This window comes from Xenopus laevis, chromosome 1S (genome assembly GCF_017654675.1).
Source record: "Xenopus laevis strain J_2021 chromosome 1S, Xenopus_laevis_v10.1, whole genome shotgun sequence".
NCBI lineage: Eukaryota > Metazoa > Chordata > Amphibia > Anura > Pipidae > Xenopus > Xenopus laevis.
In genome coordinates this window covers 48,849,477-48,868,512 of record NC_054372.1, presented here as the reverse complement: position 1 = coordinate 48,868,512, position 19,036 = coordinate 48,849,477, and the positions used below count along the sequence as shown (strand labels likewise).

General features: G+C 38.2%; 1 protein-coding gene across 1 annotated transcript in view; it reads right to left on the bottom strand.

Annotated features, from left to right (window-relative positions):
* The window catches only part of rnf150.S (ring finger protein 150 S homeolog), an 81,141-nt gene that overhangs the window by 41,418 nt on the left and 20,687 nt on the right, over positions 1–19,036 (bottom strand). The window contains exon 2 of the mRNA XM_018243286.2: positions 3,108–3,358. Within this exon, the coding sequence (XP_018098775.1) occupies positions 3,108–3,358 (251 nt within the window). The remainder of the gene's footprint in view (positions 1–3,107; positions 3,359–19,036) is intronic.

Below are 19,036 nucleotides of genomic sequence, written 5' to 3'. Positions count from 1 at the left end.
ACATATTTCTTTGCAGATTAAACCCAGGAGCAATGTACAGGAAGCAAACTTTATATCTTAGTGCTACCTTAACATGTATTGGCAATTTAAAGAGCTGCTGCTGTACATTTCATTAGGTGGATGGTGGGAATGGGATAATTATTTCATATATCTTGTTTAAATATCATCAAGCTCCTTTAGCAGACGTTGTTGCAACTAAAAGACAACTACTCTCAAAGATGTTTTATTTTATCACATCCCTATTTAAAAGGGAAGGCAGACTCTTTGAATATATTTTAGTGTCCCATGAATATTCCGTTATAAGGTGGTTAATGCTCAGAGTATTGCTACTTCCACATCTGGTTACCATTTACATTTTACGTTTGCCTAGAAAGACTGCCTGTCAATGTGTGTGAAATACATCATGCATTTTCTGTCCTTAAACAATTAATAGCAGAGAATAAACAACAGGTAGAATGATATCTGATCGTGGAATTCCAGCTATTTTTACAAGGAAATCTTTTTGGCATGTTCTAGTCTTCCCCCAAGCCTCCTTCCTTGTGCAATGCAGTAACAGCACTAATCTCCACGTGGCAGAAACCCTTCTTCCACATTCTTCAGCTGCTGTCTGTTTCCAAAAGGGAGTAAATGAATCAATCAAATGAAGTAGTGGAAAGTTTTACATAATGGTTTTTTATTCTGTTTAAAGTGGCCTTGTAAAAAAAAAAAAACGGAGTTGTCACATTAGCAAGTTACCCACTTCATCAGTGCAGCGCAGCTTCTGAAAGCAACCTCGAGTAAGGACTCTATTGTCCGCCAGAGAGACACTGATACTGATATCTGAGCAACTAGGGAAATCATTGCAGCTCTAAAAGTCTGTCCTAATTTTCTCCTCTTTTTAGCACAAATTATCTCTTTTTTAAAGGGGTTGTTTGCCTTTAAAGCAACTTTTAATAGGATGAAGAGAGTGATATTCAGAGACTGTTTACAGTCTTCATTTTTTATTATTTATGGTTTTTGAATTATTTAGCTTTTTGTTAAGCAGCTTTGCACTTTGTAATTTCATCAGCTATCTGGTTGCTAGGGTCCAATATAAAAAAGAAACCAGGCAGTGGTTTGAAAGAGAGACAGGAATATGAATAAAGGACTAAACAGAAAGATAATACAAAGTAAGAATAACAACACTGTAGCCTCAAAGAACAAACGTATTTTGCTTCTGGGGTCAGTGACTGCCATTCGGAAGCTGGAAAGTCAGAAGAAGAAGGCAAATAATTGAAAAACTATAGAAAATAAAACAAATGCAGACTAATTGAAAAGTTGCTAAGAATAGGATTACAACAAAGACTTTTATATGCAAATGCAGACTGATTTATTCTAATGGCTACAGGAAAGTAACTTAGATTTTTATTGCTCATCAACCTCCATTCTAGCTTCCAAACAAATTCAAGCTAGGGTCAGTTAGCTTAGCTAAGTAGCTGTCTTCCTCTAGCAGAAGGACCATTATGTAATTAAATATAAATATTACAACAACACAATCACCTGTTAAAGAAGCCCTAACATGCCAGACTGGAATAACCCATATCCTTAAAGTAGAACTAAAGCTTAACTAATGAAATATACCAGAAATGTTGTACATTATGTTTTTGGCTTCTGCACCAGCCCAAGGCAACCACAGTCCTTTAGCAGGGAAGATCTGTGCCCCCAAATATGCCCCAGTATCTCCCCATCTTCTTTTACGCTGATTCACAACACATGCTCTGTGCTGCTGTCACTTACTGAGCTTAGGGAACACCACACAAGATACTGAATATAAATCCATACTATAAATATCACAATATAGGGCTGATTAATAAATAATTCAGAATATTTGTACATGACAGCTCAGAAATCAGCACAATTAGCATCAGAATGTAAAAATTGGCCCTTCGGCATCAGTTTATAGGAGAGGCAAACTTGATTTTATGCTTGATGATTTGCAACGATCCCCTGAGCATAGCTTCTTCACAGCTGTTTAAAGCACACTGAGCATGTGCGTGTCACAGACACTTCTAACACAATCCAAAATGAGAAACTTCTGTGACAACTTTGAAGGCCTAGCTCATATAAAATATGGCATTTATAGGCATATTCATTTTTATATTTTAGTTCTCCTTTAAAATGCTTTAATACAGTGACTGCCCTATTCAGAAATACGGTACAAAAATACGACTACTGATGTGGAACACGGAGATACACGACAGGCTTATTGGCTCAGCAATTGCTCACTGCCCAGCTGCCATCATTCTGTCAGTGTAAAACACAAATCCCAGTGGTAAAGAACCTGAATACACAAACAAGCGTTCCAGCAATTAACCTGATATCACATGAAAATTGATATCACTGTAGAAAAGTTTTTTTTACTGCAATTGTGGTTGTCCGAAGTCAAAAGACTCTTTACATGTCCTCGTTTCCTGCCGAGGGCCTTTGCTTGCACTGATCAAATAACTGCAACCAGCAAGGGGAAATTTTCCTAAACTAATGTGGAGAGTGGAACCTCAAATGAATAAACCTATTGAGCACCTACCGTGTACAAGTACTGTTTCTTGTAGACATGTCTATAGAGCTTCATTTCTCTGGAATGTTTTTGAACGATCTGCCCCTAAACTCCTATAAATTCGAAATTCGACCAATCGAAATTTATTAATAAAATTGAATTTTTAAAACTCTGATGCATTGAAATGACCTGAAAATTAGAATCGAATTTGAATCGAATTAGATAAAAATTGATGAGAGTTTTTTCGGAGAACAAAACTCGAATGTTAGAATGCTAACAGTTATATGATGGATGTACTGTAGATCATACTGAGACAACATCAAAAAAAGTAGACCCCACATTAGTAAAGTATGGGCACTCCTGTTGTAAACTCACAAAAAAGGATTAAAAAAAAAAAAAGATTTAAGGTATTTGTGAATTTGGTAACATTTTGCATGCAGATTTTTTAATAAATAAGGAAACATTAATGTTTTTTTAAAATGTGAGTTTATTCTAGGTAGAAAAAAAATTATAATTACACAAATACTGTAGGAATTTTGATAAATAACCCATTACTGTAGCTTAGAGCAAGCTAAGCCATTACATTGCTACTCACCTGGTTCCTGTCGCGTGCGTTGGCATATCTAAATCTCTGGATGTAGTAGAACACAAGCCAAGCAAGAGAAATAATCATCAGGACAATGAAGGATATGGAAACAAATACCACTGATGTCCGACTGACATATTTTTGTAAGTTCCGCGTCCCAATTGTGATGTATATTGTCACATTAATGTTCCTTTCCAGTAAACTGGCTATTTCTCTTCCTTTAGGCTCTGGAATCATTATTGCTACAATATTGTCAATGCCTGTGAAAAAAGGTGAAGACAATGGTAAGAAAACATAGATATTTAAGGAATTTTAACTTGCTAATAATGTTTGATTTGAGACTCCTTCCCAACATACCCTGACTCTGTCGGCATTAAAAGAACAGTAACACCAAAAAATTAAAGTGTTTTAAAGTAATGAAAATATCATGTAGTGTTGCCCTTCCCTTGGTAAAACTGATCTGTTTGCTCAGAAACACTACTATACTTAATATAAACAAGCTGCTGTGTAGCAATGGCAGAAATTGAAGAATGTTTTTATAATAGGAAGTTATCAGAAAAGTAAAAACAATACATATTTTTTAAAAAGAGACATCCACTTGGATTCAAAATGATCACTTAAAATCAAGCATATGACTTATGTTTGCAAATAGGTATTTATTCAGCCATGGGCCAATAATACATCATAATTACAAACTATACAATTATGACATATATGTACAGTGGTGCTTGAAAGTTTGTGAACCCTTTAAAAATTTTTATATTTTTATATGAATTATAAAATGGCAAAATATTCACAGATCTGTATAGTCTAAGGGTGTATACATTGTACAAACAAACACTGATCGATAAAGGCGGTAAAGATCTCTCTGCTCATGAGAGCTTGCAATCTAAAAGGAAAAGCAGTATGAAACAGTACCAAACAAAGCCACACAAACATGAGCATGCACTCTTGGATGCAGGTAGCAAAAAATAATTTTCATGAGACTTTTTACAGGTATAAGCATTAACTACTCTCCGAAAACAGTTATTCTTAACCTATGGGTCAGGGCCCAAAATTGGATTTCTTTGCTATTTAGAGTGGGTCTCTGTGACGCCCTTTCATAAAATAGAATATTTATTAAAATAATTAAAATAAGTACCTGTAGATAAATTAATTCTAAACCAGTGTTTTGGAATGCAAGACTTTTTCTATGTACCCTAAGAAAAAGGTTTAGGAATCCTGCTCATAAAGCTACAGCCTTACTGATCTGAACAATTAAACTTACTGTATTGGGCTGATCCGACTTTAATTGTTCCCTAGGGCCCAACGATCGGATCAGAATGGAGGCCAAACAGGCAGTTGGATCATGGACCGCATCAACGAAAAGATGCGTCACGATCCAACGTGATTTTTTTTACCCTGCCCGACTTTTGGCCAGATTTTGTTCGGGGTCGCCCGTCAGATGGCCCCACACACGGGCCATTTAGCTGCCGACTCGGTCTGTCAGCAGCTTTTATTGGCCCATGTATGGGGGCCTTAACTCCTCAATGAATTCTCCCCGACCTCTCTTCCCCTCTCATCTGGTAACAAACACATCTTTTTATGTAAATCTGTACACATTGAGGAGTCAGAAATAAACACCATTATTACAGAAACATTTGAATTAAATAGATATAGAACACATATGTAAAGGTTTTAAAAAATATATATAATTGTAAACATGAATGTAATTGGAAATGTAAATTTATATTACTGGTAATGAAATGTATATTTCATTGATTGCTAAAACTGTCAATTGGATTTACGAGGTATTTTTCTTAGTCATTAAAAAACCTCTTATTTGTTTGCTTGAGGACAAACAGAGTCTGCATGTCCCCCTTTAAATGGTTTAATAAGCTCTGCGGGGGCAGCATTCACTAGGAGAGTACAGCAAACATCTGGCAAACAGACAACCATAGCAGGAGACACTGAACAATTATATCTAAAGAATTCTAATAAACCTTCTTCTAAAACACCTTTACCCCTAGCTACCGGCCAAATAATACCTTTGTGTTCCTGCAGTGAAGGATGATGGGACATCCTTAACCATAATGTTTTGCACATGCTCAGACACTAGCACAAATACTTCTAAAGACATCATTGATATGCCTGCTAATGACAGCTTCCTATTGATATTTACTAGAAGCACCACAGATTTTTGAGGGGCAAGTCAGGATGTCTATGGCCTTGTGGGTCTCCAAGTGGAAAACACTATGGTAAAGAATAGGCCCTGATATCTTATTTTCTAAAGGTAAAAATATAACGGTAGAAACGTGTGACAGTGACAATAGAGATAAAAACATATCTCTGATATATCTCTCCAACAGGAGCCCTATCTACACAACATAAGGTCACATAAATATGCCAGCCGAAAACCCTGTGTGAAAGCCTTTGGAAGCCAACAATCAATGCTGTAAGCTGCTTGTTTGTGGTTTTTTTCATAGCCTAAACCAGAAATATAGAACACGTTTATCCCAGCAGATGTCTTTGGTTACCCCAAAACAGACTTAAAAAAAGAATCCCAATGTAAAAATAAAATAAGTTTTATCTCACCGTTTATATGAGGGATCTGGGTGCTCATACCCCAGACCTACAGCTTGAGGTGAAGGTATCCAACCAAAGGAGAAAAATGGCAGGCACTCACAGATCCCACAAACAGGCTTGTAAAAGAACTGAGAACTTTTATTTAGGCCACAAAAATAAAAAATGACATAGCCTTACATGTTTTATACCAATAGGCACTTAATCATAGGCTGTATTTTTCTGGCCTAAATAAAGTTCTCAGTTCTTTTACAAGCCTGTTTGTGGGATCTGTGAGTGCCTGCCATTTTTCTCCTTTGGTTGGATACCCCAAAACAGAACACAGTTTCTGGGGTTGAAATATGATCTTGGTCCATGTGCATGCACTGGAAATGTTACAGCAGAGGTACAAAACAAGTAGGTGAAATAACTTCACCACAGCTATACCCTTTCTTGAATTCACTCTGCAGCACTGCTGATATCTCATCACTATGTAGAATGGTAGTGCCCAGAGCTGGCATTAAATGCAGGTCCTGTGAAAAACTGAAATATGTGCCTTTATCAGCAATGGCACCACCCTGTAGGCAAGTGGAAAACGTAACAACTCTGCTAATTAAATAAATTAACAGCTTTACTTCTTATAATGATGGTATATCATCCTGGGATGGTTGCATTCAGCTTGTTGAAGGCTCCAGCAGTTGTCAGCCTGTATATTTTAGTGTAACTGCTCCATTGATTTGAATCTGATCAGCCTGTTCAAGCACAAACACAGCAGAGCCGAAGCTGATGTCAACCCTGAGATGGTTGACAACAGCCGGAGCCTTCAGCCTTTGTGCCCATAGCCCAAAAGAGCATACAGGAGCCATTGTTATGGTGCAGTGTTTATAACGGATGCCTTGCAGGTCTGAGGTCTTAGGTTTGATTGCAAGCAATGTTCTCCATATACAGGTTTTCTCTGGGATACTACCGTTTCCTCCAACGATCCAAAAAACATACAGGCAGGTTAATTGGCTCCTGATAACAATTAGCCATAGTGTGTGTATGTAATAGGTACCTTAGATTGTATGCTTCAATGGGATAGGGACTGAGGCACAATCTCTGTAAAATAATGTGGAATATGTCAGTGTTATTTAAATAAGGCATAATAATATTATGTGGAGGAAACAGGAAGCATTTCCATTAAAAAGTATGAAAAATAGACAGTGTTAGAAATAGAATAATATACTCTGCTAATATGTACCTTGACATGGATGTATACTATGCTGCCTACCAACTTGCAGAGTAGGACATGTCATTCCTGGCCATGGATGCAGCTGATGAGTAGCGCTGTAGGCAAACACAGGCTCATTAAACTGTCTACTGTAGCACATCAAAAGCACTTAGTCACTGTGACTGGAGATAACAGCTGTACTCCATGCAGCACCCTGCCCAGTGACACTAAATGCTTTTATAATAATCACTTTTTAGACCATTTCATCTCTAAGATATAAAAACGTGTGCGTTAAGTAGCCATATTAAATGTCATTTTTCTTGCTAAATCTTTAGTTTTATTGTGATGATCTCACTCAGAGGACAAAGAGTATGGTCAGTCGATTGGTAGAGCAAACAATAAAGCTGTATGACTGCGTCATACTGTAGGGTCATTCTGACCTGTGTGTGATGAATACAAACAAACAAGGACTGCAATTCACACTCAAGAGTAATCACACAAACTGTCAAATTTGAATAGTCAAACAAAATAGTCACAGAATGGTGAGACCATCCAATCACCTGGAGGGCCTGAACATTGTGCTTTATTGTGAAGAGCAAAAGCGGGCCACACACTGTAGTAATTCAAAATCAAAATCAAGATTTTCCAGTCTGTGGGACAGTTATACACTTTTTCACATTTAGGGGGTTATTTACTAAAGGCTGTTTATCTGGTTGGAGTTTTAAAGGGGAAAACAAAGCTTTTTCATGGAAAAAAATAGATTTTTTGAGATCTATTAAACTTCGTGGCTGTTAAAAGCCAGGATAAAAAAGTACTCCATCTCAAACCTGCTGAGGTCATGTAGAAGTCAATGGCAGACGTCCCTTTCACTATTGGAAGATAACAGAACCTGTGCTAGCTTTTGTGCGAGAATCCGGACAAATCGTGTTTTCGGGCGTTAAATACAAAAAATAGGAAATATTCGGAGAATCAAAATTCCTGCACAGCTTGGTTGCAATCTGAATCTGCATTAGTGAATTGCATGCTGCACAGTACTTAGTGGCTATATGCAATACCTCTGCAAATTATACTAGAAAAATCAGACTGCATTGTAAAGCAAAAACTATGTTGATTTGTGTCCATTTTTGAACCTGCTTTAGTAAATTAGCTCTATAATGTACTGTGCAAAATGTATCACAAGAAATAAATAAAAATGAAGCCTGATGTGTATGGCCAGTTTAGTCACTTATATCAGTACATCTTATCCTAGGGGTTCAGACCAAAATAAGACTAGACATTCTTGTATGGGCAAGTTATTATAATACAGCTGTGGGATCCATTATCAGGAAACCCGTTATGCAAAAAGCTTCAAATTACAGAAAGGCCATCTCCCATAGACTCCATTGATCCAAACTAAGATATAATTGATCCTTATTGGAAGCAAAACCAGCCTATTGAGCTAATTCTGACATGATTTCCTAGTATGCAAGCCATTCAGGAAGGTTCCAGAAGAACACACTCTAGCTATAGATGTTGTCAGTCTTCCCATGGAGTCAAGGTTACATACGTACTGTACCACATTCGCAAGAAAAATGATCATGTATAGGGGCAAATTCACTAACCTCCGAAAATTTGACAGCGACGGCTTCCCTCACAGCGCAACACTTTACCAGGCGTAGATTCGCCAGGACAACGCTAATTCACTAAAATGTTGCGTCCAGGGCCCCGATCACTGGCGAAGTTGCGCTAGCGTTACTGCGCCAAGCGAAGCAAAGCTGCCCTATCGTTGCCTAATTTGCATATGGCAGGAAGTTAAAGTTGAATGGACATATATGTTGCAGCAATTACATCACATTACGCAAGCCCGGGAAACCTTAATAAAATAAGGTTGTTATAATGCCCTACACATGAGCCCAGTGTATAGTTTATGTGCCATATGTTAGGAAATGTAGGGGGGAAGTCGGTTACCCCAAAAAAAAATTATGCTCATTTGCAGCCTATCACCCTGAAAAAAGGAAAAGATGCAAGCGTTTTTTGGGACTTAGGACTTTCCTATCTACTCTATTGCACTTCGCCTGGTCTGAGGTGGCGAAGGCAAATCTTGCGCAAGAAGCAACTTTCAGTAAAAGCCACATCTTAGTGAAAATTCGCCAGACGTTAGGGAGCAAAGTGCCACTAGAGTCTCCTTCGCTATCGAAGTCATGCCGGCGACCGTTAGTTCCGAAATTACGTCACACCGGCATATTTACGCCAGCGTTAGTCACTTTGCCCTTTAGTAAATTTGCCCCATAGTGTTTTGCTAGTAAAATACCTTTGAAGTAAAGAGTCCCAATATATGCTGCAACTGATTCAATTACCAAAACCTACACAATATAAGGTCTTTATACCATTATCTGCATCCTACCTTCCCAATGGAGCCCTGAGGAAATCTACTCTAAATTTGGCTGTGACACTGTGATGTCACTGGACATTTATCGGAAAGGCTGCTCAGTCTGTTTGTAATCACTGAGCTGCTAATCAGATTGCTGCAATGGATGTGGTTAAAGGAACAGTAACACCAAAAAATGTAAGTGTTTTAAAGTAATGAAAATATCATATACTGTTGCCCTGTACTGGTAAAACTGATCTGTTTGCTTCAGAAACACTACTATAGTTCATATAAACAAGCTGCTGTGTAGCAATGGCGGAAAAAGGCTATATGGCACAGGTTAAATAGTGGCAGATAACTCCATTATGTTCTACAGAGTTTATCTGCTTTGGAACCTGAGCCTTTTCTCCTCTGAATGGCTGCCCCCATTGCTACACAGCAGATTATTTATATAAACAATAGTCGTGTTTCTGATGCAAACATTGCAGTTTTACCAGTACAGGGTGTAGAATCTTGACCCACACACACAGAAGGCTTTGGTTGTAGGCTTTATTTAACAGGCTCTAGAACTGCTAAGCCAGCTCCACATGGAAAGTGTCATAACCATAGGGGCATAATAAACATGTCATTAGATGGGATGTTACTAAACCCTACACAGGTCAACACTGCATTATATTTTTATTACTATAAAACAATTAAATTTTTTGATGTTACTTTTCCTTTAAGCTTCACTGATCTTTTTGCAGTGACAGGAATAAATCTTGCTTATCTGCTCCATCAGCTGAGCTTTAGCAATGATCTTCATTTATACTATAGCTTAACACTATAGATGGGGCCCCAGGTATTTTTTTTATACTGGCTTTTGAGTCCCACTTTATCATTTAGCCCTAAGGCCAAAAGATCAGATCAGTCCAATTTAATGTCCTCATTGGATGATCAAAAATCTGCACTTTTGACAAAGTGGAGCGTTCTGTGTTCTTTCTTTAATGTATGGATGTTGCTATACAGTTATGATTGGTGAACAGTGATCATGTTAAAATGTTCAAATATCAAAGAAGGCAATATACTATAGGCAAAACAGACAGAATCAATGCCTGGGTTGCCTTTTAAACATAATATTTCCAAACCACAGATTAAATCTGTTTCTAATACAGTAAATGGCACGCTTTAATAACAGACAGCCTGTAATTAAGTGCCAAGCAGACCACAGTAGAAATTAACATTTAGTGTAAATTAAGAAAGTCCAGAGTCAAGCAAGTTACTGGCATGTTCGCAGCAGATGGGATGTTGATATAGCTGGAATAGATTATGCATAGTCTACTGAAAGTTTAGTAAAGTGATATATGACAAAACTGTTAAATTACCTAGAAGGCTGTGCAATAGCTCTCAGGAGATGTTATTTGTTCAGCTATGAGAAAGAAGCCTATTTGGCATTCATGAGTGTGTAGATAAACATAATAGTTACAGTGCCTTACTGTTAATCCTTGACATCAATTAGCCATTAATGTTTTAATTATACTCAGCCAGACAATACCATTCACTACAGCTTTTCTGGGGTTGATGCTTAGTATGTTATAGGACAGCTCTTCAATTGGCCTTCATTTTTTCTTTTTTACAGTTTTTGAATTATTTGCCTTCTTCTTCAGAATCTTTCTAGCTTTCAGATGGGGGTCACTGACCCCACCTAAAAACCAAATGCTCTGTAAGGCTACAAATGTATTGTTATTGCTTTTTGAACAAGCCTCTAACAGGTTCTTCTTGTAATCCTACTGTTTGCCAAACCATCAGAGCAACAAATATTGGTCTATATTGGTGGCCAAGTCGGAAATTTATTAATTAAAGCATTTTTCTTCCACATCCCTTCCATGTCAGTACACACAGGCAGTATTGCCCCACCCGGACAAGAAGGTAGAACCTGTAACATAGCCAACCAAAGCTAAAACATGACTAATCGTGACCTATAAGACCACATGACTTCCTCCTCGTCTTTATTTTTTTTTTGTCCTACCAGACAGGAAGGTAGGATCTCACTCCTCACAGTTTTTACTTTTAAAGGGATCAGTATGTAAAGCAGTGAAAGTTTTGTTTTTTATTTTTTACTTCTGTTTAGACAGAGAGAAGTTTCCCAGGCAATGGAGAAGAATTTGCCTGATGTCCCATAGCAAACAATAGTCAAACTGTTGGTAACTGGGAAGAAATGCAGGTGTGGGCATGCCGTGCTCCTAGCCTTGGTCTATATTAGCTCCCTGCCTAATAATAAGTTGCACAATATCTTAATTGTTGTTTATTGGGGTAGGAGATTCAGAAGTAGGTATTTTTTGCTAGTGGGCTAAGTTAGCCACTCTGCCTTTGCTCCTGGGTTCTGCAGTTCCAGGTTGGAATACTGCTTTCCTAGAAAATAAAATGTATGATGTATGTACTCAAGGGCCTTGGGTATGAATACTGCTGGTTTTAAACAAGTCTGAAATCCAGAAATCGTCAGTGCAGCAGCAAGACACACTGTTAATTGGTGTCTCAGCTGAAAGCTATTAGGCCCCTGGTTTTAGTTTCCCAGCCAGCTACACTATCCTCGTAAGGTGTATGTGCGCTTAAATTCCAGTCAATAGACTTGCCTGATGCAATATTTTGCATAATATTCCAATTGTTGCTAACTGGGAAGAAATGCATGGGTGGGTATGCCTGTGATCCTAACCTTGTGATCAATTAGGCCTATGACTAAGTGTTCATAACGCAAAACGCTTAAGGCTGTGGACACAATAAACTTTTTTACTTTGTTTGAATAACCTGGTAGAAGATTGCCTTATTCTGAGTGTCTGCTCCATTGAAATTTTAGGTATGTTAACACAAAAATCTTCGAACTTTAGTGAATTTCTGGAGTAACGATCACTCGCCTGAGCGTAAAATTTGTCAGGCTATAGAGCATGAAACCACGCTAGCGACTGTCTCTTCCGCTAGCAAATTGTCCTCTATGCCTGTTAGTATATTGGCGATGTGCCTGCAGATGGGATTTCTGCTGAATTTTCGTTAGCGACGGACACTTCGCCCTTTAGTAAATCTGCTCAAATGACCCCAAAATGACACAATCCTGAATTTATCTATTTCCAGAAAAAAATTCCATAAAGATACTGCTCCTGTTTAAAATAGTAGTACAGGTATAGGATCCCTTATCCGGAAACCCGATATCCAGAAAGCTCTAAATTACGGAGTGGCTGTCTCCCATAGACTCCATTTTATCCAAATAATCCAAATTTTTCAAAATGATTTCTTTTTTCTCTGTAATGATAAAACAATAGCTTGTACTTGATCCCAACTAAGATATAATTAATCCTTATTGGAAGCAAAACCAGCTTATTGGGTTTATTTAATGTTTAAATGAATTTCTAGTAGACTTAAGGCACGAAGACCCAAATTACGGAAAGATCCGGAAAACCCCAGGTCCCGAGCATTCTGGATAACCGTTCCCATACCTGTATTACATGTAAGCATGGAGACTGTTAAAGCATGTGTTGTAGTGCAATTTACAATAAATACTGTACTGCCTTAAAAGCAAAAGAAAAGTATGCAAATATTTAATTAACAAATATTGCTGCTCAAGATGGCATTATTTATTTATAGTAAATTGCTGCTTCTTCTTACATGAACTAAAATCCTCTTTCAGCTTGTTCCCCCATTTATTCTCATTATACATCCCTTGAGACTGTCTACCTGTAGAAGTGTTAATTGGATTTCTGAGCACAGTTTACTGCATTTCTATTTTACAGCTTGCCGTATAGGATGCCTTATTGTAATGTGGATAATATAGAAGTGTGCACTTGCAATGACAATCTGAATATAGATGCAGAAATGAGAAGTACGATAGTTTTAATAGTCACTTATTGCACTGCTCAAAGTCACATGCAATTTACATTGACAACCCAAATTTTATAGCTACAAATAATAGCTACAAGTGTTACTCCTTTGTGATAATGTAAACAAACAATGTTTGTACCATCTATAATATGTATTATGTCATCTCAAGGATCCAATAATTTTGGATTTTTATTAGTATAGCTACTAAAACATTCAAAATTGTGTTAATGACCATCTCCAATATAAATGTAACGGGTGAGGTATTATCCCAAAGAAGCAGTTTTGGGTTTCTACTAACATTCCATCACATTATTATACATGAATATATATTATTTGTCTCCTGTGAAAAACAAACAACCTTGAAACTGTGCATTTATTTCTAGAAATCGGTCAACTTTGATATAGAAGCAGACATCACTTCCATAGTTTCCAAATTCCTGCCCCAAGGTAGCATAGGCAACAAATGATTGATGGGGATGTCCTAGTAGATACACCTAAATCAACTGTATATCATTTAAAAGAAAATATCCATTGCTGTTACTAGTCCTATAGGGTGAATGCACACAGAGCTATAAGTAGCAGCTACTTGTTGTGGCTGCAAAATGGCAAAAAAATACCATGCCATACACAATACTGAGAATTGTCTGTGTGTCTCACAAAGCCAATTATCACTATTGTCTATTTTGCAGCTGTGACAAATAGCTGCTACTAGTAGCAATGTGTGTCTTCACCCTTAAGGGTAAGGTAACATGGGAGACTAATCGCCACTTCTTTCGGGTGACTAATCTCCCCGAACTGCTTCCCCCTGTTTTCCGCTGTTTTCCGCTTGCTTGCCGCAGGCAATTTTTCATTCTAGCAGGCGGAAGACAGGGGGAAGCAGTTCGGGGAGATTAGTCGCCCCCCAAAGAAGAGGCGATTAGTCGCCGGGTGACTAAATCTCCCAGTGTGACCTTACCCTAAGCCTGCACCAGAGACTTCAAAAAAATTATTGCTATCGCAAGTATAACAAGAGGATCTCAATGTTTGTGCACCCTTTACTCCACTTAACTTGCAGTCTCTGTATACAGTACATGATGCAAATACAGTGAAGTTAATACCTACAGAATGGCAAGACGACTATGCCCTTAATTTCTCCTGTCAGATATGCCCTTTACAAAAGGGATTTGCATTTGCATTCCTTTATATGAGATAATATGATGTTTTTGAAGTGCAGACATGTACTGTATATAGACAGTGGGGTTTCTATACTAATATAGGTGCCTACTTGAACAACTGCAGAATTCCTAGCCGGGGTCATGTAGAAGTCAATGGCAGATGTCCCTTTTACAATTGGAAGATATGATCTGTGCTGGGTTTCTTATAATAATCCAAATAATTCTTAGTTTTCAAGCGATAATCTGGATAAAATTTAGTTTTCAGGTGTCAAGTCTGAAAACGTACGCTTTGTTTTTTTTTACAATTTTATCAAGTCTTTTCCTGGACCACAGTTAATTTATTTATAAATAAGGTAACACAATAAGGTGGATCGGAGTTTGGTCGAAGTTGTTTTAATAAAATAATGAGAAAAATGTGGGTTTTAGTAAATAACCCCCTAGATGTTGTGTATTGACCCTATTGTTTAAATGTATGTGTCTAAACCTGCACCTTGCACTTCTATATAATTTGTGAAGGCGACGTTTCTGTCTGCTCTGATGAACTGTGAGCAAGTGTGTTTTTTGATGCTAGGAGAACTCTGCAACAAACGCCATTCTAAAGCAGGGGTCCCCAACATTTTTTGGCCGGGGACCAGTGTATCAGCAACATTTTTTGCAAGGACTGTGGGGTTGGGGGGGTCATGAGGGGGTTAGGAGTGGGTCGACATCCAATTCTGGTCGCCTGTGTCCAAATCTGGTTGCCAGCATCCAAATCTGGTTGCCAGCATCCAAATCGGTGTACCAGCATCCAATTCGGCACCCCAGTTCGGGAGTATCTGCGGCCCAGTTCTGGGCCACGGCCCGGCGGTTGGGAACCCCTGCTCTAAAGGTTCCTTCATTCCAACAATGGGCTGTATAAAAAGACTGCAATACAGTATGCCAGAAATCACATAAAGATTTTGGTTTCACCAAACTGATTTGCAAAAAACAAAAACCACACATTGGCAATTGAATGCCTTTCAATGCATCAGGGCAACAAAACTTCTCATGCAGCTGCAATTACAGTAGGATTAGAATTGCTGCATTTAGGGTAAAAAAACAAAACATTGAGATTTGCATCTAAACTTTGCTCACCGTGCCAGATATGTAAATGTAACTTATAGTTTACACGTCTATGCGTGTCTGAACCCTTCAGCAAAAGTTATAAAGTGTTTGCAAACGACTCCTTCTACTTGTGCCTTGTTTTATGGCTATAATAAACTCCAAAAGAATCTTTGCTCTAAAGTTAGAGTGGAAATATAAATATCCTGTTGAAGCCACCTAGGATCAACTGTTAATCACATGACCTGATTAAAACAAATCAATGCATTCCAATGCTTTAAAAAGATTAGCATAGACATTACTGTAATACTGCAAATGACATATCCACATCTCACACCCTGAACACTATCTTTAGTAATACAATTTCATTGCTGAAGCAAAAAATAGAATTTTTTCTCAGAAGTCAATGTTATAGAGATCGTTCTGATGATGAAATAAGAGGGGTTGCTATTTGTGACTAAGACTCTAGGCATTTAGAAAATGGATATGCATGCCACAAACAGTAGCAGAGAATGGATGTTGCCCATCCCCACACATTGTATCTTATACAATGTCTGACATTATTTTTCTGTAACTCTGGCAAATTACCGGAAGAACCATCTTTGTTGCTGCAGGGTCTTCTGTGCCTGTTGTATCGGTTAATTGTTGTATTTCTATACTGTACACCCTACAATTGTACAAAACTTTGAAATATGTATTATTAATATTAATAATAATATAGTTAATGGACAACATATAGAAGTCCCAATATATTGATTGGTTTATAAATTGCCATTGGCAGTTTACAACCATTTTTTACAACAATTTTCTTTTTGTATATTTAAAAAGCTATTAAATAATGCAAGCACTCAATAATGGCCAAATCCCTTATGAACCAATAACATGTCTTGCCTCAAGGCAACACAACACAGCAATAAAGCTATGCGTACAATTGCTGTCTAGCTAACACCAACAAAAAAAGACTGTGGCAAACAAGAGTCCACCACAGCCCCATGCCAAACACTATATTGATTCTGCTCTAAATCCCTTACTTTGGCTGCAGTGATCTTGGGGATGTCCGCTTTTCTGGGGGGATTGTAGCTGCCATGTTGCCTCTGCCAATGCCATCCTCTGGGCCTGTTTGTTTAAACTGAGAATATCCATTCCTGTTGATCTTGACTAAGAAATCTGTTCTTGTGCATGTAAATATAAAAGTGAAAAAGCTACTTTCAAGGCAGCAAAGAGGACATGTACCACTAAAATTTCCTGCTTCCAGTTGCAGGTAACCTAGAATATTGGTACCACGTAATGCCTCATCACTGTATATTCACAAGCGCCATATTATAGGAACGCATGTGCAGGATTTCAGAACGAATTGCAAGCATTCGGTCTTAGTCTGACTCTGAGCACAGCTCGTAACTAGACGTGAATTAAGCTATGTCTTTAAAAAATGCTTGATCACTGTTGTGCTGGTGTGGATGGGATGCATATCGGGGACAATTGGCAAGTACGTATACACTCATTTAAAGGTGCCCTAGTATATGGCTACGATTCATGCAGAGGCTTTCCTTGCTTTAATTTCCTTGCCTAATATGCATATGCTTATTGACATAAGTCTGTGAGTTTATTTAATAGGAACCCAGGAATGAGACACAGATTAAGAAGCCATTCACACACCTCTTTATTTGTAGAGTTATTCACAATTTCCCCTTATCCAGTGCAAAAGACAGGGGAAGAATAATAGGAAACCATGCTGCAGTGAACATTTAGGAGAAAGGAAAGTAGTGAGTTGAGAGAGAAGAAGAGAAACTATAGAGATGGAGCCAAATGTATCTAGACATTCACATCACAGTTTTTTCCACTGAAATACATGTATGATATGTTGGGCTATGGTGCCTTGTGTAATATACAAACTAAGTGTGCTCCATCTCTGGGTGTTCAAGTATTACTTGTAGGGGAACCATTTGGTACAAACGGCTTTTTATCCAGTTTTATTGTCTAGGTTAGAATTGTGTTAGTGCAAGAACAACATGAAACAAACTTGAATATATAGCACAACAAAATGCCACAAATTTGGCAGCAATATTTCTGGGAGTTGGCCCACTATGTGTAACCTCCCTGTTGGATTTGCGATAGACAGCATTCTATATCTAGCAAAGCTAAATATCCCAGAAATGCCCCTTGCCAGAAGAGCTAGTTTATACAAAGCCCCTTTCTTCGCTCACTATTATTATTTTGGGACTCAGAGACCAGAGCTCAAGGGCAAAGTATACAGAACTCTTATAGAAACAAAGATTAACTAAAAAGGTTATTCTCATACTCCTTGGGGGTTATTTATTAAAGTCTGAATGCCAAAACCCCGAAAAAAAATTTACTATAAAATCTGGCATCTCAGAACTTCCGAGGTTGCATACAGCATAAGTCAACAGGAAAAGTCCCAAAATATCTTGTTCTGCACTGGGTTTTGTGCAATAATCCGAAGATTTTGTGGTTTACAGGCAAAAATCTGAAACAATCTGAGTTTTCAGGTGGAAAATCCAAATAATTTGTAAGACTATTTTTTTCACAATTTTTTCAGGTTTTTTTCCCCACACAGAAAATTTTTCGGGAAAATGTATTGATAGATAAGGGGAAAAAGACCCGTGCGGATTTGGTCAGAGTATTTTTCAGAAAATAATGAGATAATTCGGACTCCACATGTCTGACATTAACGTTTGTAGTAGTCTATGAATTGCATAAGAAAAAGTGATGTGCAATATAATTCCAAGAGCAATGGAACAGTTAGAAAGCTCTGTACTTTTTACTTTATTTTCTTTCACATTATGTTTTTTTGATAGATCAGTAAATGGCTGATTTTTTTAACCTTAAAAATACATTGAACAGATTTTTAGATAAGGTCTCTGTTCCGCCATCATCTATGACTGTATCCCTATAAAATGCCATTGTGATACTGCATGATTTTGCTTGAAATCAATTTTTAGTGTACACAGCCCAGTTTGTGACAGTTGGTTTTGCACACCTAGTAGAGGCAAGTAAATAAAGATTCGATGAGCATCAGAGTGGTCATTAAGCTCTGTAAAACAAAAAACAAATTCTGTATTTTGGGGGCATCTTAAAATATAAGTTTTAAGAAATGCTTATGTGTATGCACCATTAAATGAGAACTAAAGCTTAAATAAAGAAGTACCGTATATACTCGCGTATAAGCCGAGTTTTTCAGCACCCAAAATGTGCTGAAAAACTCTACCTCGGCTTATACGCGGGTCAGCTAAAAAGGTTGACGCTTACTCAGTGTGCAGTGACTCCTCCGTACTGCCCATACTTCTCCCCGCTCGTGGCTTCCTCAGCCCCTCCCATCTAAGCTCTCGTCACACAGTACTCCTCAGCCCTTCCCCTTTTTGCGCAGGAGATGTGGGACAATGTGTGCGCATTACCGTATTGTGCGCAGGAGCGCACAAGAGTTTAGAAGAGGAGCGCTCGAGACGGGATGAGGTGCGCGCTCACTCTGTGATACGAGCACGCACCTGTACAGGGAGTCTCTGACGCTGCCCTGGGACGCTGAAGCCTCGTAATAGGGGGAAAGGAGGAGGACATTCCGTTCGTATCCTGCGCTTCCCTGTAGCCTGATTTCAGTTGCGGGAGGGGCTGCAGCTCTGGAGTTATACGGTACTTTTTAAATACTTTATGGTGCCTGTCAGAAAGAAGAGCTACCATTGTCATTTGAGCACGGAGGGGAAGGGCTGAAGAGGGAGGACTGATTGACAAGAGCTGAGAGGGG